The 22,794-nt window shown below is 33.6% G+C and overlaps 1 protein-coding gene across 3 annotated transcripts in view; it reads right to left on the reverse strand.

The window, feature by feature from the left end:
* Positions 1 to 22,794, reverse strand: part of LOC129746341 (uncharacterized) — a 583,019-nt gene that overhangs the window by 182,570 nt on the left and 377,655 nt on the right. For all 3 annotated transcript variants that reach the window (XM_055739955.1, XM_055739954.1, XM_055739953.1), the window contains exon 5: positions 6,152 to 6,378. In XM_055739955.1, coding sequence (XP_055595930.1) covers positions 6,152 to 6,378 — 227 coding nt within the window. The remainder of the gene's footprint in view (positions 1 to 6,151; positions 6,379 to 22,794) is intronic.

The following is a 22,794-nucleotide window of genomic DNA, read 5'->3' on the forward strand; positions in this document are numbered from 1 at the left end:
AGTAGGGAAATTGTTCATCGAATTCCGGAAAAGATTGCTTAGTTTACTGTGATCTATTATGTTTTTAACAAGTATCGTGGAGTTCCTTTTACAATACAGCCTGAGTACAGATGAGATTATGCAATGATCACTAAGGTCGGTGTCTATCGTTTCATTTTGAACAGTGTTAGCAAGGCGTGTAGAACAGATAACATGATCTAAATTATTCTCACTGGCGGGTCGTGTGGTGTGGGTGTTTGTAACTGAAGCATTGTATGACGATAGTAGACGCAAGTATTCGGAGACAACATTGTTGGTAGGCATGTTCACTGGAATATTCATGTCACCAAAGATTGCGAAATCATCTTCGGTTTTTAGTCCAGATAAGATCGATTCCAATTCTGACAAAAATCTTCTGGCTTCAAATGACGGAGGTCTATAAATTGCATGTAAATTCAATGGTTTCGCGTTCGTCTGTAGCTGCCAATGTATGTGATGAAAACCGTCCAAAACTCGATTTTGAACAACAGATGCTTCAAGATCATCGTGAATGAAAACTGCAAGACCACCATGAGATTCATTTCGACATGAAAAATAACTTCGATAACCATCAATGTTGTACAGGCAGGTTCTTTCGGCTCTGATCCACGTTTCTGATAGAATTACGATATCAATTCTCCGCGCATACCTTTTAAGCAAATCTTTAATACAATCGAATTTGGTAAGATCATTCATGCCTCTTATGTTTAATTGAAGGAATTGCAGACCCATTTCAGTATCAATATTTATTTTATTATTAATCCAATCTTTAGTACAGTGATGTTGAAAGTTTTTTGTGAGAGTGTTGAAAATAAATTTACAATCAAATTATTCGAAAAAAATAAAAAAACACCATCTTCTTAACGCTTCGCTGCTGGAAATCCATGGGGAGTTGATGGTGAACCTGAAGAGCCACTCGAGATGTCCAGTTGCCTTTTGTTAGAAGGACGGTCCAGCTTCGATAGATCATTTTGGCATCGCACGACTTCAATTTTTGCTCCATCAGTTTTTTTCGCAAGGATGACACCATTTCTGCCAGGCCAGATGTATCTGAAATCGGCTTCGGCTTGCTTTTCACGGGCTGTCTTGAGTAAGTTGATTCCATACGACGTAAGGTCGTCGCGTAGGATGATTTTCCTGGCAATCGTCGATTCAAAGCCTATAGCTGATAACAATAGTTGGCCGTGTGCTTTTTTTTCTCTCGAATAGGTCCTCTTTGAACTTTTCGCTAGCAAAAACAACTTTGATGGGAATGGTTTTGTTTTTTCCTTTGTCGGCGTCCTTAGTAACCAGGCGCTTACAATCCAAAATAGCATTAGGTGGAAGAGCATAACCAACAGTCCTAGCAATCAGTCCAACTATTTGGTTGAGATTCTCGCTCGCTTTCATTGGTACACCCAAAATAACTGCATTCGCTGATAAGGCTAGACGATTAATACGATCCACTTCTAGTTCCAGATTTGAAACTGTTTCTTCCACCTTACGCTGATCACTTTGAAGAACAACAACATCTTTCTTCAGTTTGTTTTGGTTTATTTTCAGCTCCTGTAGCTCAGACAAGATTCCATCCAGTTTGGTAGAAACAAAATCCTGGGACTTTTCAATTTCCTTGACCGTGTTTCGCACTTCTGAAAGTTCGGATTTTGTTTCACGAATCTCGGTCAGCACAGTACGCAGCTCCTTCAGTACAAGGGACTCCTCGGTACTGCTTTTTGTCGTAGTAGCTGCATGCAAGTTTCGGCAATCCAAAGAGCAGTAAAACGGCTGTTTCCGAAATTTACGGATGGCTTCCCCTGCCAGATTTCGACACTTGAAATGCTCCGACTTGAAACAGTACAAGCATTCGATAACTTTAGTAGGATCCTTCTCCGGCTTCGAACAAATTGCGCACAAAATATCTTCCACTTCAGACATAATTATCTGCTCAGTAAACACAATCTTCACTGGATGTAAGCTTACTTCACGTCTTTGATGCAGATTCGACTGCAGCTTCGATAGACTGTTGAACAATAGCGCGAACGTAAAAGAAATAGAAGAAACGATAGCACCGACCTGCAATTTCCTGGTTTGGTATGACCTTAGTGAACGTTCCGATGTATATGATAACACCCGCTCCGAGGCTCCGTGTTCCGATATTTCTTGCCGGCTATGTTCGATAATGTATTTTTGTAGTTTTCCTTCTTTTTTCGATGATTTTTATAACACCAATTTTTGAACTTGTTGATAGCCAAAAGTGTTGCCAAAAAGCCCCCCTTCTTCTAATGGTTTGTTATGGTTTTGCCCTCTGATGGAAAAGACGGAATCGGCCTACGAAGCCTAAAAGTTTCTGCTTATTGATTGTTTTGATTTGGCCCTTTAGTAAAAAAGATGACTTAGAAAGCGCAGATTTTCAAGGTTGCTGCTGCAAATTGTTGATTTTGATTATGCCTTCCGGTGGAAAAAGACGGAATTTGCTTAGGAAGTGCACAGGTTGTTGCCGATTGTTTGTTTTGAATTGGTCTTCCGGGGAAAAAACGGAATTTTCTTGGGAAGCGCAGATCTTTAAGACTGTTGTTGCTGATTATTTGTTTTTATATGGTCTTCCTGTGAAAAAACAGAATTGGCTCAGGAAGCGCAGATTTCTAAGGCTGCTGCTGCTGATTGTTTGTTTTTATTTGACCTTCTGGGGGAAAAGATAGAATTGGCTTAGGAAGCACATATTTTTAAAACTGTTGCTGCTGATTGTTTGTTTTTATCTAGCCTTCCGGTGAGAAGACGAAATTCGCTTTTGATTGTTTGTTTTGATTTCACTTTCCGGTGAAAAACGACAGATTGGCTTACGAAGTGCAGATTTTTAAGACAGCTTATTCTGATCGTTTGTTTTGGTTTAGTCCTCTGGTGGAAAAAGACGGAATTGGCTTAGGGAGCGCAGATTTTTAAGGCAGCTTCTTCTGATGGTTTGTTTTGCTTTTGCCCTCCGATGGAAAAGACGGAATTGGCCTACGAAGCGCAGATTTAAAGGTTTCTGCTGATTGTTTTTTTTATTTGGCCTTTCGGTAAAAAAGATGGATTGACTGAGGAAGCGTAGATTTAGAAGGCTGCTCCTGCAAATTGTTTATTTTGACGGAATTTGCTTAGGAAGAGCATAGGTTGCTGCTGATGGTTTGTTTCAATTTGGTCTTCCAGTGAAAAAAAAAATCAGAATTGGCTTAGTAAGCGCAGATTCTTAAGGCTGTTGCTGCTGATTGTATGTTTTAATTTTTCTTTCCGATGGAATACGGCGGATTTGGCTTGAGAAGCGCAGATTTTACAGGTAGCTTCTGCTGATTGTTTGTTTTTATTTGGCTTTCAAGTGAATGAAGACAGAATTGGCTTTGGAAGCGCAGATTTAAAAGACTGTTGCTTTGATTTGGCCTTCCGGTGGAAAAATTTAGAATTGGCTTACGTAGTGCTGATTTTAAAGGCTGCTGCTGCAGTTTGTTTACTTCGATTTTGCCTTCCGGTGAAAATAACGTAATGGATAAGGAAACGCATATTTTTAAGACTGCTGCAGATTGTTTGTTTTGATTAGGCCTTCCTGTGAAAACAGACGAAATTGGCTTAAGAGGCGCAGATTTTTAAGGTAGTTTATGCGGATTGTTTGTATTGATTTTTCCTCCCGGTTCAAAAAGACGGAAATGGCTTAGGAAGCGAAGATTTTTAAGGCAGCTTGTGCTGACTGGTTTGGAATTCCGGTAAAAAGACGGAATTGGCTAAGGAAGCCCTGGCTTTTAAGGTTGTTGCAGCTGATTGTTTGTTTGAATTTTCTCTGTCGATGGAAAAAGACAAAATGGCTTAAGGAACGCAAATTTCCAAGGCAGGTTCTGCTGTTTGTTTTGATTTGGCCTTCCGGTGAAAAAATACGTAATTGGCATAAGGAGCGCAGATTTTAAAGACTGCTGCTTCTAATTGTTTTTTTTTATTTCGCTTTCCGGTGGAAAGAGACGTTTTGGCAGAGGAAGCGCAGATTTTTGAGGCAGCTTCTTCTGATGGTTTGTATTGTTTAGCCCTCCGGTGGCAAAAGATGGAATTTTCTTACAGAGCTCAAATTTTTAAGGCTGCTGCTGCAGATTGTTTATTTTGATTTGGCCTTCCAGTGAAAATAGACGGATCGGCTTAGAAAGCGTATATTTTTAAGGCAGCTTCTTTTTATGCTTTTTATGGTTTCACCCTCCGGTGGAAAAAGACAGAATTGGCCTACTAAGCACAGATTTTAAAAGCTGCTGCTGACTGTTTGTTTTTATTTTGCCTTCTGGTAAAAAGGCTGCTGCTGCTGATTGTTTGTTTTGATTTCGTTTTCCGGTGGAAAAAAAAGGATTTGGCTTAGGAAGCGCAGATTTTAAAGGCAGCATCTGCTGGTTGTATGTTTTTATTTGGCCTTCTGATGAAGAAGATAGAATTTAATGATTGATTGTTTTCTTTGATTTGACCATCTGTGGAAACAGACGGAATTGGCTCAGGAAGCGCAAATTTTTAAGGCTGCTGCCGCTGCTGATTATTTGTTTTGATTTTCCCTTCCGGTGGAAAAAGACGGAATGGATAGGAAGCGCAGATTTCAAAGGCATCTCCTTCTGATTTTTTGTAGTGATTAAGGCTTAGAGTGCTTTTAAAAATTCCTTTTTGAAAGAGTCTGCATTAATTCACAGTTACACAGTTTAAAAGTTAAAAAAACATTTCGAAGACTCGTATGTTTGTTTTCACCCTCTCGTACGATCCAATAAATGTCCTTGATGTTTTATTTCACATTCTTGAGCATAATTCAGTACTTCAAAAGAATTTAAACAATTTCAATGCATGAAAAAATCAATAAGAAACTATTAAACCTTACAAAATCAATTTTGTATTTTTTTTTCTTACACTATTGAATCAATACAAAATGGAAAAAAAAATTTTGTCTTGGATAGCTTGGTAGAGGTTAACAAATTTATTTCCGTATACGTGTTTTTTTTTCTCAATTGACTCATAGTTCATGCAGTAGAAGGCTAAAAAGGTGAGCCGATGATTGAATTTCGTTTTTTTTAGTTCCTGCTGGATAAGTCAAGGGTTATTTTTTGTTTTAAAAGAATAAATATCTCTTAGAAATGACTTTCATAAAAAAAAAGTTAAGTTGATCTTTCAGCGATATTCCTTGACCGTATCTTGAGTTCTGTTTAAAAATGATTCATTTATCAATTACAATCGTTGCTTCATCGTGCCATTTTACCTTGATATTTCTGCTCGATAAAATCTATACCGTCATATCCGATTGTGCGCTCTTTGGGGAAGCGCGTTGAATCCCAACCCTGTTTGCCTGTTTTAAATCTTCCCGTAATGAAAGCTTATCCGATACGGTGGATGGTGAAAATCAGCCACCCGGACCGGAGAAGGAAATGGAAGAAAAATAGCGCGGAAGTGCGCTACATGTTTTTTCACTGCATGGTCCAAAGAAAAGCTCCAACGGATTCGTTCTTCTCATTCATTCGCTTGGAAGTTTTCGTTCAGCAGGCACCATAGATCGCACACATTTTTCATCACACTTTCCAGCTAACCAGCACACCCAGAAACGGCCGGGACGCCAGGACCGGAACCGGATATGCGGATTAGTGGTGCGCACACGGAGTTTTTTTTCCTTTAAAGAATTTTTCATCGCGTTCCGGGATTGCAAGCCGGATGGAATGCAATTTATGGGCAAACGCTTGCTCTCGCCTTCGTTTTGGTAGCTGGTGTTGCGAGAATAAATGCAGCCTTTGTCTGGAGAAACGTTTCCGAAAGGTGTAATCGGAATTAACGGGCCGTTGATTCGCAATATGGTGACAGGCTACGCGTAAAGTTTTGCTTTATTTATGTGCATAGTAAATTGGTGAGTGATTTTATCCGTTTCGTGAGTCAAGTCATATTATTTCCGGGTTAAATGGAAGTTACGATGATTTGAAATGAATTTTAGGTAAAATTTTGAATTTCTTGTGACATTCTTCTGATTAAAAAAAACTATACTCAACTTTGTCATTTATGAAAGAAAACAACAATGAGCTTATACAAATTATTTCCTTCCGTAGAATCAATAACCCTAATTAAATAAAACCAAGGAATTTCGTTTGTTAAACCCAAAAACAAAAGCCAAAAATCAAATACAAACCTTATCGGTCTTAATCTCCTGCAGCTCCAGCACATCGTTCGAAATCTTTTGGGCATGCCGGTCGATTCCGGGACTCAGCAACACTTCCCAGCTCAGGTTCGGTTTGGGATTTCCACCCTCGCTCACGCAGGCCAAAGTCAGCTCCGAATTTTCTTTCACCGGAATGAACATGTTGCCTGCATCTAGGCGCCGATGGTCGATCAGCAGATAGGGTTCCTTGGGAGGGTCTGTTGGAAAAATGAAAAAAAAAACAAGAAATCAATTAATTTTCGTAAGTTTTAAATCCGATTTGTTGATTACTAATTGGGTGCAGCATTTTGAACTCTTCTATCAAAAAATCATTTAGTGCTTGCTGGATGATTAGGAATTCTAAGAAATTTTAGATTTTTAAGGGCTCAAAAATATACATCCTTAGAAAATTTACTAAAAAAAAATCTATTCCAACTAGCACCATTTTTTCTCAAGTGATTCGTTTGGTCGGTTGGCAGAACTCTCGATTGCTGTCTGCAACTAAGTTTTACCAACTGGTCAAATGATGGAGACCGGATAAATGGGAGGCAAAAACGTTATGCCAGCTGCCAGCAGCTGCAAAAGTGTGAAAACTTTTCAGTCTTCCTCAACTGTTTCTTGCAGTAGATTGTAGCAGTTTTCAAAGATTGATATTTTTGCCATGTTCACTTAAAAAAAAATCCAGATATGTCTTTAATTTGAAAGGTTTTGGGATAAGCTTCCAATAATGTATTGTCTTATCTTGAAAAAAAATTCGCCTCCTTTTGAACGCATGTATCTATCTCACATATTAAAGATTTTAGCTACTTATTAGACAAAGAATAACCAATATGTAAGAAATCTGGGCACATTACATAATTTGAAATTCATCCAATGAATGTTAAAAATCTCTAGAGTAAAAATATTATTCCTTAGATAACTTTTGTTTTAGAGCATTAAAACCACAGTTTTTTTTTGAAGATTTTCGTATTGAATCGATCCATTGTAAATCGTGTGGAGGTGGAGGCTTAAAACTAAATTCAACATTTCGGAATACTTTTTTAAAAAGAAAGCGTTCTGATACTGGTAATAAACTTACGTTAATTTTCAATCAGGGATAAAGTGACTATAGCTTGAAGAATATTTGAAACTGTACGTTTTTTAGTTCTATCAAAACGTAAATCCCTAACTTGAAATCTGTAAACATATCAAAACCTGTTAATATTTAGAAACTCAAGTTGTTCGGGTTTATTTAAACACTTAACTACTTGAAAGTATCTTTCTATTATTTTTTTACTTTGGTATAAACATCTCAAAATTTAATGTTGTCATTACGTTGGCGTTATCCACGAGTTCTAGAAATTAAAATCTTAAAGTATTTATAAGTAATAGCTCATACCAATGACGAATCATTAACACACAAAAAATGAAAATATAAACAAAAAAAATGGAAAAAAATAGCTCGCTTCAGACACTGTAATACTTTTCTTGAAACAGTGGCAGGGAAATTTTGGGTAGTTTAATAAATTTTATGTCAAGGCTGATTTATTTTAGAACATCGAGCGTTCGCTGAACAGAATTATAGTTCACATCTTACCAACTTTTAATAAATGCAATAAATAAATTCAATAAATCAAACTAGTCTTATCATCAATTGGATCTTGCACTTGACAGTTTGTTGCTGGGGGCTGTCATTATCTACATCCAATTTACGCTTTCTTTGGTTTCTTTTTGTTGAATTAAACATATATTAGGCTCTAAGAGCAAGTTCACTGGTGTTGGGAAAAAGTGGTAGAAATGTTGACACTTTTGGCATATTTTGAAAATTTTGCCATGCAAAAACATTTGCAGAATCTATGGCCTTCAAGTTTTTTTTCAACACGTGTTGAATTTTTGCATGCTGTGATGCAAAAATAGCAATATTTCTGTCACATACGGCTAAAAAACAAACAGTGCTGTAAAACAATACAACGCAAAATTATCTTGGAAACATTTTTGCATGTTGAAATTTTCAAAATGTGCTACAAGTGTCAAAATTTTTTCCACTTTTTCCGTTCTTTTGCTCTTAGAGTCAAAGGAGTATAAATGTGTGAAAACTTATTTTGTGCTGTACCATTTCCCGTATATTTTTCAAAACGAAAAAGTTTTCGTAAAAACTTAACAACAAATACTAAAAGTTTTGTCAGATACATGTTTATTAGAAATGTACCGTGAACTGGGGTAACTTTGATCAACATGAATTTTTTGCAGATAATCATCATTAACTAAGTCGGAAGTTGAAATATCTAAAATCTGTTTTATACATTTGTAAGCCTATAAATTGAGTTTCAAATAGACTAAATTTGATTTGTAGTTGGAGATTTTTTTATATTACTTAAAATGTAGTTATCCTTTGAAAAGTTATAGTTTTGTAAGGTTATAGTTTTATTAAAAAAACGTAATTTTTCATGAGAAAGCCTGTATGAAACAAATGGCTAAAAATCCAATCAAATGGTCAAGTTTGAATAAAAAAAAGCACATTAAAACAGTGAGAGGACCTAGGGAATTGCATGAATGTAGAATTTCATGTGTTTTTGAGGCCAAAAAATATTAAGAAATGTGTTTAATTTTTGCCCCTAAATATATGCAGTAACATAGTCCATCTTTTGAGTATATTTGTTCTGGAAAGAAAACGTTGAAAAATTCGATTGAGTCAAAAAAAATGTTATTGATGTTTTAACCCTTCTGTGCTTATTGACATCAAAACAATTATTTTGAAGATGTTGAGATACGTTAAAACCACAGTGATCAAAGTTACCCCGAAACATGAAATCTGGTTTTGTAATGAACATTTAGTTATAGCCACTGAAGTTGTTTGAATATTCTGCTATCAATGATCATGCTTTATACTCCTTACCTCAGTAAGTATTTTTAAAATGTTCAGTGTTACAAAAAAGCAACCCCTTCCAAAATATTCAAAAATGAATTAAAAAGTAATCAAAGTTCCCCAAGTTTACGGTACCAAAGATATATAAAAATGTATCGAAGATATACAAAAATGTATCGAAAATACATGGAATAGTGGTATTTGGCCAACGGTCGAATACCCAATAATGACCTTTCCAATTATTCGGCCGATGGAGATTTTTTCCAAGTAAGATTTTTAGTTAAAAACAAAAATCAATTCGTTTTTCAGACTTCAACCAATTTGTTACATGAAATAAACTCTTTTTTAAATTTTCTTTAATAATGTTAGAAATATTTACTCCAATTTTTTTTAAACAGAAAAATTTAAATCTTCCCGATCCTTTATCGTCATCACCATCTTCAAAATAATATTCCATAATTGAATAAAGCAGGATAAACAAATTCAAAATCAGTTTTTTCTTACATGTAGCGAATTAGTCAGTTATCAATGATTGATTTCATTAAAAACTAATTCATTTTTAACTTATAATCTTTATATAATCAAAAGAAAAGGGAAGTGTTAGATAAAATCTGAAAAAATTTCGAGTTTAGGATGCACAAATCTTCCATAGGCATCAAAATACTGTCTCCTTAATTATCAATTATATTCCATAGAAAAGGTTTGAAAATCTAAAAAAAAAACATTTTTTAAATAATAAAATCTTATCATTTTCATCTTTATGTTATGTATAAATTTTTGAAGAGTTTAGTCATCGTAAGTTATTAAAAAAAAAATAGAAAGCTAGAAGCATTGAAGAGATATTAGAAATGAGCGAGTAGAGTTTTATTAAAACCATTTTCATCTTATGCCATCAAATTATACCTAATGAAGCTAATTTTCATTTTCATATTTATGAAATTTTCTTACTTGAACAATATAGCTTTAAACCGATAAGGCAAATAAATTTAATTAACATTTTGTATTTGTTTTCAAATAAATCTAACCATTTGTATAGTATTTTTAATTTAAAAAAATCCAAATTTTATAGTCAAACTCATAAAGAAAATTTAATATTTTTCATAAGTTTGCTTTTTTATTTCTACTCTGAGTTTAAGTGTTCTGAAACCATAATCTAAATTTTCAATAAGGAAAACTTAGTTTCTTGCTATTATCTATATATATAAAAATGAATGTTTGTCTGTCTGTCTGTTCCCTATAGACTCGGAAACTACTGAACCGATCATCGTCAAAACTGGCATCTGAGGGTTTTTGAGGCCGGGGATGGTTTCTGTAATAGTCAAAACTCCATCCGACTTAAGGAAGGAGAGGCTTCCATACAAAATTTGTAGTTTTTCGAAACAAATTAAAGTCATGACATCCATTTTCTTGAAATTTTTTTTCCTTTGGGCGGTTTGTTTTTCGTCTCTATGGTCGAGGCGTCGCCAGCCAACGTCGTAAAAGGAAAGTAACCCAGGCATAGCATACTGATCAGTAGGAATATTTTGGCGCGTATTTCTCAACCTGGGGTTTGTTTTTCGTCTCCATGGGCGAGCAAACGTCGACGCAAGAGGATAGTAACCAAAGCACACTGTTCATTGATTGCTGGAAAATTTAACGATAAGGCGCCTGTTGCTCAAACACGTGGGGCGATATGCAACCTAGATGTGTTTTTTTCTTGCTTATTTGATTTGTACACAACACGTGGTAATAAATGACGCCTAGATGTGACACGGATTGGTATTTTATCAATCGAATCAAAACCAATTGAAAGATTTGCAAAAATACTTCCATATTTAGTTCGTGTTAATGTAGGTAGCATTCAACTTTTCATTCAAGGAACATTAGAACATGTTCCAACGTTCAACATTTTCTGTTAAAAAAATTAAAAATTATGTTTTCTTATAGAAATTGTTACTTCGGCCCAAATACACAACTGAAACGAATTTAGAAATGAAAATGGGAGCTTTTTATTTTGAATAATTCTAAAAAACCATCGTACTTTTTGCTTACATACCAATACGTACTTAACATGAAAAGTGTTTTTGTGTTACATGGCTGCATAAAAGAGACTTTTGATCCGCTTCGTTTTTAAAAAGCGAGACTTTAGAACTGATATTCAACTGGACGCCAAATTTTTAAGAGAAACTTTTAGTTTACCCTTGAAATGTTAAAAACAATATTCCCTTCTGTTAACTTACACGGTGGGGCAAGGGCAAACGTCGAACTTTTAAGAAATTTATCTTCAAAATGATTCAATATGTTGGAAAGACCAGAAGGGGTATTCCGAATGTTGAAACTGCAGCGGATATTGAAAATTCTGAAATGTCTTTGTAAATGAAGGTCATTCCCTTTGAACAGCATTCGTTAAAAGTGGAGTAACAAACATAAATTTATATTGCAGGAATACTGCAGTTATATCAGTGAAACTTGATAGAACAAAAAACAGGAATTCGTATTAAATCCATTTTAAAGCCAATACTCTGACGCATCTGTAAATAAGCTTTGCATTGACACTTGCCCCAATATACGGGATAAATGTAAACTTAGAAATTTGTTTTTGCCTACATTTTTGAATATTTGACTTTCAAAGAGAAAATAAAAAAAAAACGCTGAGAACTTATTTTGTGATGCAACTGATATTTTTTTTAAATATTTTTATGTTTACCGTAGTAAATTTATTTAAAAAAAAAAGAAATGTGCACTGTATTTAATACATAACTAATTTAATATATTTTCATTACCATGATAAGTGCTGTTTTGGTATCGAGCCGGTTAAATTTGCCTACCTTCTTCAAGCAGTGGGGGACAAAATCGAAAAAGATGGGAGAGCTCCCATGTAAATTTAAGATAAAGAGCTTTTCAAAGAAGGGACCATATTAAAAAAGGTTTTTTTTTGGGTACAGAGTACAAATTTCAGATCTTGAAAAACGAGTTTAGAGATCAGTAAATAATATATACCATATTTGAATTGCTATTCAGAACTGCAGCTGCAGCTCTCATTTCAAAGTTGTTGGTTCTGAAGTATGATCAGGTTTGATTTAAAACAATGCTCTCTAAAATCTAAATTTTAATAAATTTTAACAAATAACATTTACTTCCGGAAGGTGTAGCAAAGCACAACGGGTCAGCTAGTACTTTATAGAACTCAAAAGTTCATTTGACGGCGACAAAATATTCATAGCTAGAAATTGAAAACAATAACTGCACTAGAAAATTTATAAACGTTTAACTTATTTTTATTATTTTTAATCCTCTTTTTTGAATCGATCACGGTTTTTAATTAATTTTTGAAAAGTTTGGAAAATGATTCAAAAGCTAATTTTAAGCTTAATTTTAATGTGTTATGTTAGCTAAATTAATAATTACATTGTGCTTTAAATATTTACAACAAAACTTGGATTTCCTCATTTTTATCAGTTTCGTGTTAGATCTTTCAAGAAATCATCCATTTCTTAATTTTACTCAGTAATAAAAAATTTAACATTTTGTGTTTTAAATATTTAAGTGATTTTTGTGAATTTCAATCAATCATGACATTTAATAGACTATTATTTTGATCATTGGAGGAACTTGAATATAATTGCAAATTTAATCACTGACTGTTATCAGTAGAACTCTTGATTTTTTTTAACCAAACTAAATTCAATAATCATCGATGTGTTTTGAATGAATTTTGTGAAGTTCGTGATATTTTTTTCCATACCCAAAATTCACTTTTCAAATCATGATCGAAAATTATTTCAAATTCAAAATGATACAGAAGAATTTTTAATCATCTTTTTTTATTGAAAATAAGACTTTAAAAACTCCAATTTAATTTCTTTAAAAATATGATGGTATATTTTAATAATTCTCTTTATGTGCACTGATTCTGTTTTATTTGAAATTTTCATTTGTATTCGTTTTCTGGTGATTGGAAAATATTGGTTTAAAATTCATTGTCAAGAACATGGATAATCGTTTTTGAAAAAAAATTTTGATTTACCGAAACTTACAGTGATTTGGAACTTTGATTTATGTCGGAACAAATATCAATTTCTTCTTTTGTCACCCCCCCCCCCCCTCCCCCTCCTTCGAAATTTCCAAAAAAAAAACCGAAGGGGGGAATAAATAAAGTTTCAAGTATTGTATGGAAATTTTGGAAAATTGATCAAAAAACAAATTGTGCAAGATGAGAGTTTTATTACCATTGATATTCTTGGTTTTATTGAATTTTTCGAAAATAAAATAACTTGATTTATAGATTTTGTGCAATTATAAAATTTACAATTTTGTTGCATACAAGTTTTCGTGAAATTTATTCTTATTTATTAGTTTTTTGCATTATTTTTCATTATCCCCCCCACTTGCGATTTTCCATCACCGAGTGACAAATGAATGATTTGAAATTTTTTCTGGCCTTATTTTGAATCGTATTAGTATAGTTTATTATGTGAATTTATGTTAATTTATGTGAAGGTCATGAGTTAGAAAATGGTAAAGAAATCAATTGCCTTATTTATATTGCGTTTTGGTTTTGCAATTAGTTCTAGCTAAAATTGGATTTCGAATCCCCCCCCCCCCCTCCCCCCCCTCTCCCATGGACGGGTCCTCCGCACGAGCCTGGAGGTCACTCTAATTTTTACAAGTGTCATCAATAACTGAAAGGACATCAGATGACTAGTCGCTTCTAGGGTGTTTATCAGCAACAAGATTAGGTTCCTGAGAAATTTCGGGCAAAACATGTCGAAACAAGTGCCAAGCAATTTGAGTTTGCTTATCTGATATTGAATCAGATGAAGGTCAAATTTTAGCAAGATATGTTCAAAATAGTTGTTAGAACCAACGAAGATCATTAACCTTAAGTATACTATACTTTCTACCATGGCCGTAGGAACGGGGGGGGGGGGGGGGTTTGGGGGTTAAACCCCCCCCCCCATGAAGGTCCAAATTGCCAAGTGAAATTTTTTTGCTAAACATAAAATTTGAAATTTCTGATAAAATTTCGATGAAAAACTAAAATGATTCATCAGTAACAATAGTGCAACAATCTCGACTCCAAAACCTCGAAATCTCATTCCAGGACAACAGCAGTTTTTCAAAAAAATCTCACTTGTTGATAGTAATTGAGTGCAAAATGTTGAATCCTAATAAAGTTAGACTAAGCTTACCAGATTGTCTGGATTTTGACCAGATTATCTGCTTCCATTTGCAAAATCAATCGAAAATTTCAATTGAGTCATAAGAATTATGTATCTCGCGTCCAAATCATTTATTTTAAACAAATTTCGTCAAAATAAACATGAAAGATTTTTTGGAATTTTAAAACATGATTCTGAATCGGCTGATGTGTTTCGATTGAATAAAAACAGTTTTCTATGTGTTTTTTTTTATTTTAATGGAATAATTCCGAAATATGCCTGTATATTGGTCGGATTTTTGAGAAAATTATGAACCAATATTCCCTAATTTGGCAAGGTTTTAGGATAAAATTGCCTAGATCTGCCCAGCCCGGATACTTGCGGAAAAATGTCTAGTAGGTATTCAGTTTATTGTTCTTGATTTTCAGGTTGTATCATCTGTAAAGTTGAAACATAAAAAGTGCAAATTTGAAAAGTGTGAAAAAATTTCATCCTTCACAATTTTAGTTTAATTTTCAAGTTCAATAGCGAATAAATAATTGAAGCAAAATTCATTTTGAAAACCATAAATTCTGAATCATACAAAAGATTTCTAGTTAAGGATTTTGATACAAATTTCGTTTTATGGTTTCAAATTCAGAGGATTTCTGATCATAGGATTAAGGTTTTGATTTTGCGTTCAAAATGCAGAATTCACACTTGGAACTAAAATTCAAAGTTTGTATTCAGATTAAGCTCAAATTTAAGTTTTAAAATCAATATTAAAATATCAATGATAAAATTCCATAAAGAATTCAAATTGAAGGAGATTGCAGTTCAATAACTTTGATTTTTGATTGAAAATAAAAATTTGATATTCAATCAAAGTAAGTTTAGATCGCAAAGCTGGTGAAAATCATATATAAAAAAAGATCTGGATTCATTCCAGAGAATATGTTTTTTGAAAAATCTAGATTTAAATTTTGAAAACTTGAATCACAGGATTGAAATATCGATAATGCTATTTTTTGAACTTGTTCTTTATCCTCTGGAAATTTTATTTAACATTACTTATAATGCAGATTCTTCAAAATCAAAGGTCAACAGTAAACCTAATATTTTACTTTTATAGTTGAATATTTGATACATTTTCACCCATGCTTGAAATGGTTATGCTTGTGGTTCAAAAGAATTGGCTTCCTAATGTCAATTAGTAAATTTTTTTTTTTCTAAATGAAGCTTTCAAAATCCTTTACTTTTAGTTTCAATTAGGATAGTTTTTTCTACATCATTGTGCCATTCGCAACTTTTATCAACGATGCAGTTGGCACACCAGTCATTAAAAAACTTATATAAATCAACTTTGTTCGATGTTTACTCTTAAGCTCAAACTAACGAACATCAGCTCAGAAGGTAACTGATTTACCAACAGAGCTGTATCACAATAGACTGAGTAGATTTGGAGTCATTTTTTAATTTCTCAAACCCTGGGCTCTTGAAAGCTTCGTTTTGATTCAATCCAAAAAGACATACACCTGTTAAATAGTTAATAACTTTTTTGTCTAAAAAGATGCGAAGTTATGATATTGGACAAAGTTGTTCAGCGGAAAATTTCCTTGAAGGATTTGATACATTGGCACAAAAGCCATTAGCAGGCTCGGTTCCACAGAAGAAACAAAAATTATGTTGATTATTCAGTACAAAATATTTAATTTTCCCATACAAACCTAAAAGTTCAAATTTACTCATGTAAACGTTACTTAAAAATTATTCAAAAAATCATGGATGAGTTTTGGACCAGAACGAAGCTTTTAAGACCCCAGGGTTTGAGAAATTCAAAAATGTCCCCAAATCGACTCAGTTTAGTATCACAAGTCCCTATATTTTTTTTCAAACTTCATGAAAATAATTGGCATCTCATAGGACTTATTTTAAAAAATAAATAACTTCGAATGCAAAATAACTTTAACTTAAATAATTTGTACAAACATATACATTTTTTCCTTGTGTATGCATTGTTAAAGCTAAAATGTTATAGGAAAAAAATGTCTTCAAACCCCCCCCATGAGCCGGTTCTTCCCACGGCCCTGCTTTCTACCACACGGTCGGACTATGCAGGACGATTTGTTGAAAAAAAATTTGAATAAAAGGGCAAATCTCAATAAAATCTAGGCAAAAAAAATTTTGGAGGAAAATGGAAGAAAATAACTTCAACTTTAAAATTTTCAATGAATCTCAACTGCAATGTTGAAATCGTATCCAAGCATTAAACAAAAATTTATGTTAATTTTGATTTTTTTTTTAAATAGTTTTTAAAAACAAAATATGAAAAAAAAAATCTAACAGCAACAAAATCCGGGAAGTTGTATTTGAGCTATGTATCTCGAATTCTTTGTTGGATTGGATTGTTGGAAAATCTATCGTATACAAATATCAAAATATAAAGCTATCAACATTGAAAGATACACGGAAACACCTAAGATATTTTAATAAAAACATAAGTTTGTTTAACATCACTTTTGGATATTTTATAAGTTATCCAAAATCATTTGAAAATTTTGAATATAATGTTGTTGTATAAATTTTAAAAATAAAATTTTCTTACCAACTTTAGGAGCGCCACGACGGCCACATGCCTTCGAAAATACCAGAAAAGGTCATAGTCAAAAGCTTAAATTGTTAGTTGTTGCAATTTTTAAGTTAGATGTCAAATTTCCAATTGTTTAACTTTTGAATTTTGATGAATTAATCTCTTTTTAACCATACGGTTACTGACTTTTGTTACCTTTTTTGGCGTTGAAAATAAAATGGATCCAACACATTTGTTAATTTATTCTTTAATAAAAACACTTCATGGAAGTGGAAGCAAAACGATGGTGGTGGAAAATGTTCTTGGATTCTAACTTTAGTCACTTAGTCTATTTTTATAGAAATTCAAATTCACAAGTTCATAAACACAATTTTCTAGGTGCTTTCAAAGTTTTATAGATTTTTTCTTGAAAGTGTCCTTCCCCTAGAAAAAAAAATCTAGAAAAAATCGTTTTTCAAAATCGTCCATTTGAACCCCTCTACTGTGGCTACAGCTCACTAGCATTCATCTAGTTTCGCAGGAAAATAAAAATGTCGATCGGAGTAAAAGAAATCCCGAGAAGGGGATGAAAAGCTCATTTAAATTCCAAAGTATGAAAACGTCGGTAGCATGAATAAAGAAAGGAGCACCGATGCTGCTTCTTTTGATTTCCACAAGCTTTCAAACGTTTGTATCGTTTTTTGCTCTTTCAAAGAATGGCACTCCATGTTATTTTGAATGTTTAATTTCCATTATTTTCTTATTTAAAACATTTTTATTCTGTCTTATAAGTTCTGTGATGATTTGAAAATCGACTCTAAAAGCTTCGATGAAACAAAAACACAAAAAAAAAGTTTTCTTAGATGAACATAAGAGCATGTCATTGAACACGGAGTTTAAACAGTCAGTCAATAACACACTTCTGGCGGATTAGATCGACTCAAAAGTTTCCCCCACAACTAGGAAGAGAAAGGATAAGATTAGTTTTCTCCATTTCAATCGATTTTTCCCCTCCTCGATTGTGAGAAAAGTTCGAATTCGATCTGTGTGCATTCTAGGGGAATCTTTAGTCCCCGTCGTCGGAAACCGGAAGCTGCTGCTGTTACTGCTGTTGTACAAGACGAAGAATGTTGACGTTCAAGTTTGTTTAACATACGCGTGTGAATGTATGTATGTGAACGTACAGCGTTTGTGTGCGCGTAAAACCGAGTTGATTTGTTTGAACGTGTTTTGCATTTGGGAAAGTGTTCTCGAACTCTTTGTGTTCAAAAGATGAAATATCACCAGTAAAGTAACTCCAACACTGCGTGAAAACGAGAGCTTTAGAAATCTCGATAGAGATTTGTTCAATTTTCGTTTGAAATATACAAGCAATTTTATTAAAGATTTTTTCAAACTAAATTTCAGCATCTCAAAGTAGCATATGTAGAAGAGTCATGTTTATCTTGAATCTAACTTCCTATATCACTTTCTGTGGTCTGGTTCTGAATCCTGATTCTGCATTATATTCCTGAATTTGCCGCCCACCGTGGAGTAGAAATTAGTGTTCAAGTATTCGTTGTTCTCTTTTCGTTGGCTTGTGGTTAAAGTGTTTGTTAGATGTCAGTCGTCATTTATCCAAAGAGGATCACTTCGTTTTGAGTAATTATATCTCTTAATAGAAACTCAATCTACGTTTTCATGAAACTGAGCCTTTGTCTTTCAGAATATACCATGCTTGAATTTTGCTTTTTAATTGACTCCGCGCTCAAATTTGTAGAGAATTCTCGAACAAAACTAAACTAAATGAGAAGTTCTTCAAAATATGTGTTCTATTTCTGTAGTAACTGCAGAAAGTATCGATGTCTCAGGTATTTTCACTTATGTAAGCAATTCTTGAGTTAAATAGTTGGATTGGGTGACATTATTATTCAACTTAAAAAAAAACAGAAAAAATACAAAAATTCAATTTGAAACTTAAAAACCGGGCAATATCCGGGCAAATCTGACCAAAATCCAGTATCTTCTTATCAAAACTCAAGAGAAAAGTGAAAAATGAATACTAGAAAAAATATTCTTATCGCACGTGTATTTCGATGAGACAAACTCAAATAATCATACGTTGTGTAAAAAATAAAGTCTGGATTTTGCGTGGAATTTGGTTAAATCCGGGCATTTTTCTTCAGAGCAACCAGGACAGACCTGGCTATTTTTTTTTATTTTTTTTACAAACTGGACAAGCTTAGATAAAATCAGGCAATCTGGAATGCTTAGTCACACCTACTAAGTACTTTCAACAAATTGATAGTATTCGAATGACTTTAAATTACATCTTTTATTTTTTTTTTTTTTTGATTTTATGAAGCTTTCCTTACTCTTTTGGAAAAGTTTTTCATAGTACTTGCATTGCGAGATATGGTAACCCTAGTCTAGTTGAACCCTGACCAAAAAGTGTTTAGACATCTCCACAGCATTCTATCTATCTATATTTTTCGAAAAAACTAAAGTTAAAATTCAAACTTGATTTTAACATGACATATTATTTTGAAATATTTATTTATGAGATACATACATACACACACACAACTTTTAACATATTGTTTTTGATTGATTCAAAACATTTATAGAGATTTTTAGTTTAACTTGATTCCTAGCATACATAAGTATAAAATTCAATGCAGCGCATCATTTTGCCCCTGTATTTATTCAACAGAACTCACATTTTTCGCCCGAATATAACACACATGGACTCGACGTGAAGTCGTACTCAACTGGCTTCTCATGCTGCATACATTTTTCGAAATCTAGTTGCTCACTAAGCATACCTTCGCATGGAGTTAAATTTCCGCATAATGTTTCATACATCAGCACATTTCGACTAAGGTTGTCGAAAAAAATTCTGTGACACATAAGTCACATGAACGCAACCAATTTGCAAATCATTGCTTGTGGGGAATCGTGGGCCACATTTTGTGGGGTATCTTCAGCCGCCTTTATTTTGGTATTTTAAAACACGTTTAGAATTGAAATACCGTATTACTATAGATATGTAAAGTTTTCTTATGCCAAATTAAGAGTTATGAAAAATATTTTGTCCTTTTTTCTAATGCGATATGGACGACATAAATCCTATATGTGGAATTTTACCAAAACGTTTGCGAGCCAGGTTTTAGAAACTATTCGATCATACACAACTCTCTTTTTTTATTTCCTCATCTGAAATTGCTTTAAAATAACTAAATGAATTATGAAATTTCAGTTTTGGGTCAACTTATAAACATTACATATTATCTAGTCAATTTGGATGTGGGTGGCCACACAGTTTTTCCAAAAATCCAAAAAAAAAACTTTTTTTAAATCAGTCAGAGGTCGAGGAATTGGTGTATTTAAAAAATAATAAAAAACGCTTAATGATACCTTAAAATGTCGAAAACATTTCCATTATTTTTTTATATCTATATATATAAAAATGAATTTCTGTCTGTCTGTCTGTCTGTCTGTCTGTCTGTTCCCTATAGACTCGGAAACTACTGAACCGATTTGCGTCAAACTTTGCAGGTGGGGGTATTGGAGGCAGGGGAAGGTTCCTATTATGGTTTGAGACCCCTCCCTCTCTCATGAAGGGGGGAGGGGCCTCCCAAACAAAAGACAATTTTTTTGCATAACTCGAGAACCAATCAAGCAAATGGTATTATATTTGGCATGAGATGGTATTTAGGAACGAAGAATATTTGTATGAATATTAGGTACCCCTCCCTCCTCTCAGTGGGGTAATAGAAGGGGAGAGGGGGGCTACCTTATAATTTTTCATATAACTCGAGAACTAATCAAGATATTGGATCCAAATTTGGCATGGGAAGGTTTTTGGATACGAAAAATATTTCAATGAATATTTGAGACCCCTCCCTCTTTTCAGTAGAAGGGGAGGGGGGTCTCTTCAATATTTTTTTTACATAATTCTCAAACTAATGAAGCAAATGAAACCAAATTTGGCATGGGAGGGTATTTGAATACGAAAAATATTTCTATGATTATTTGAGACCCCTCCCTCTTTCCAGTAGGGAGATAAAAAGGGGGGAGGGGACCTTTTTGAAATTTTTTTACATAACTCAAAAACTAATTAAGCCAATGAAACCAAACTTGGCATGGGCGGATATTTGGTAACGTTACACGTTCTAATGATTGTTTGAGACCTCTTTCTATTTCCAGCGGGGAGAAAGGAAGAGGGAGGAAGTTTCATACAATTTTTACTGTATAACTCAAGAACTACAACAGCAAATGGAACCAAATTTTTTACGAAACAATATTTGGGTACGAGAAATGCTTCTATGAATATTTGGTATCCCTCACTTCTTCAAAGAGGTGGCTAAAAAGAAGGAGGTGAGGTCTCCCTTACAATTTTTAGTATAACTGGAGAGCTGATCGAAATTGAACCATATTCGGCATGTGAGGGTATTTGGATACGAGAAATGTTTCCATTATAAATTGAAGCCCTATCTTTTCAGCGGAAATATATAAAGGGGGAAACGGGGGCTTTCATACATTTTGTTTTGCATAACTCGAGAATTAATCGAGCAAATGCAACCAAATTTGGCATCAAAAAGTGTTTGAGTACGAAAAATACTTTTATAAATATTAAGTTCTCACCCCTCCATTCAATGGGGAGAACAGAAGGGGGGATGGTACTCCCTTTCAAGTTTAAGCACAACTCGAGAGTTTACTACGCAAATAAAACCAGATTCGGCATGAGATGGTATTTCAACACGAGAAATTTTTCTATGTGAAACAATTCTTTTCTTGCAGTTAGATGATAGAATTGGAAATATAGGAAGGGAAGAGGAAAGCTTACATTTAACTTTTTTTTACAAAATCCGAGAAATGGACAAAACTTAACATGGAAAATGAATTGGGTATGATTCTATGATTATTTGACACACCATCCTCTTTTCAGTGAGTAGGTACATGGGAGGAGGGGGGTAAGGCCAATACAGTTTTGTTAGCATAAGTTGTCAATTTATGCTATCGAGGCCAACAAATGGAAACAAATTTGGCATGCAAAGGTACTTGGTTGCGAGATATGTTTCTATGATTGTTATAGACCCTTAGGCTTTACAGTGTAGAGAGGGGAAGAAAGGAAGGGGCTCCATTTAATTTTTTTTTAAAGATTAAAAACTTTTCAACCAATGGAACTATATCTGATATAAGAGGATTTTTGGGAACGAAATAAAATGGGTATGATTATTATAGATCACGATCTTCATTCAGCAAGGGGTGAAGGGAAGGACAGGGGGGGGCTCTCTTATCAGTTTTTTAGCATAAATCCAGAACACATCAAGCAAAATCAACCATATTTTATAAGTTAGATTGATTGCGAACGGTTAATTTGGGACCCTGCTTTTTTAGGGCGAAGCTTAAGGAAACAGATAAAAATTATAAGATCCCTAACACAAATTTATTGATCAAGATTCAGAATATTAGTTTAAGTTATCTTTGTGTTGCAATTTCATACTTCAGCTGCAGCCCTCATTTTAAACCGTCATAATTTATGTTATAATTTGATATAAAATAATGCCAACAAAACAATAAAAATTTGAATAATTTCTGAAAATATCATTTGATTTTGAAAGGTGTAGCAAAGCACACCGGGTCAGCTAGTCTTTTATAATAAAGAAGTTATGAAAAAAAGCCAAAAAAAGTGGCCCAAGATACCCCACCCTCCCCTACTGAAAAATCATCATTCTTTTTGTTTCTTCTGTGGAACCGAGCTTATGGTTTTTGTGCCAATTTATAAATTCTTGGAAGGAAATTTTAGCTGAACAACTTTGTCGAAGACCGTATCTTCGTATCTTATTAGACAAAAAAGTTATTAGGTATTGATTGGGACATGTCCATTAAAAAACAATAAATTCAATTGACATCACTGATGGGTTCTTAGCGAGGTATTGCATGATTACTTTCCATGCATTACTTCGCGAGGCCTTGTGATTCCTCAAAAGAATTTATAAATTAACACACAAATCATATGCAGGTTCGGTTCCACAAAACAAATAAAAAATATGTTGATTTTTCAGTATAAAATATTCAATTTTTCCATACAAACCTAAAAGTTCAAATTTTCTCA

Source organism: Uranotaenia lowii, chromosome 2 (assembly GCF_029784155.1).
Source record: "Uranotaenia lowii strain MFRU-FL chromosome 2, ASM2978415v1, whole genome shotgun sequence".
Classification (NCBI taxonomy): domain Eukaryota; kingdom Metazoa; phylum Arthropoda; class Insecta; order Diptera; family Culicidae; genus Uranotaenia; species Uranotaenia lowii.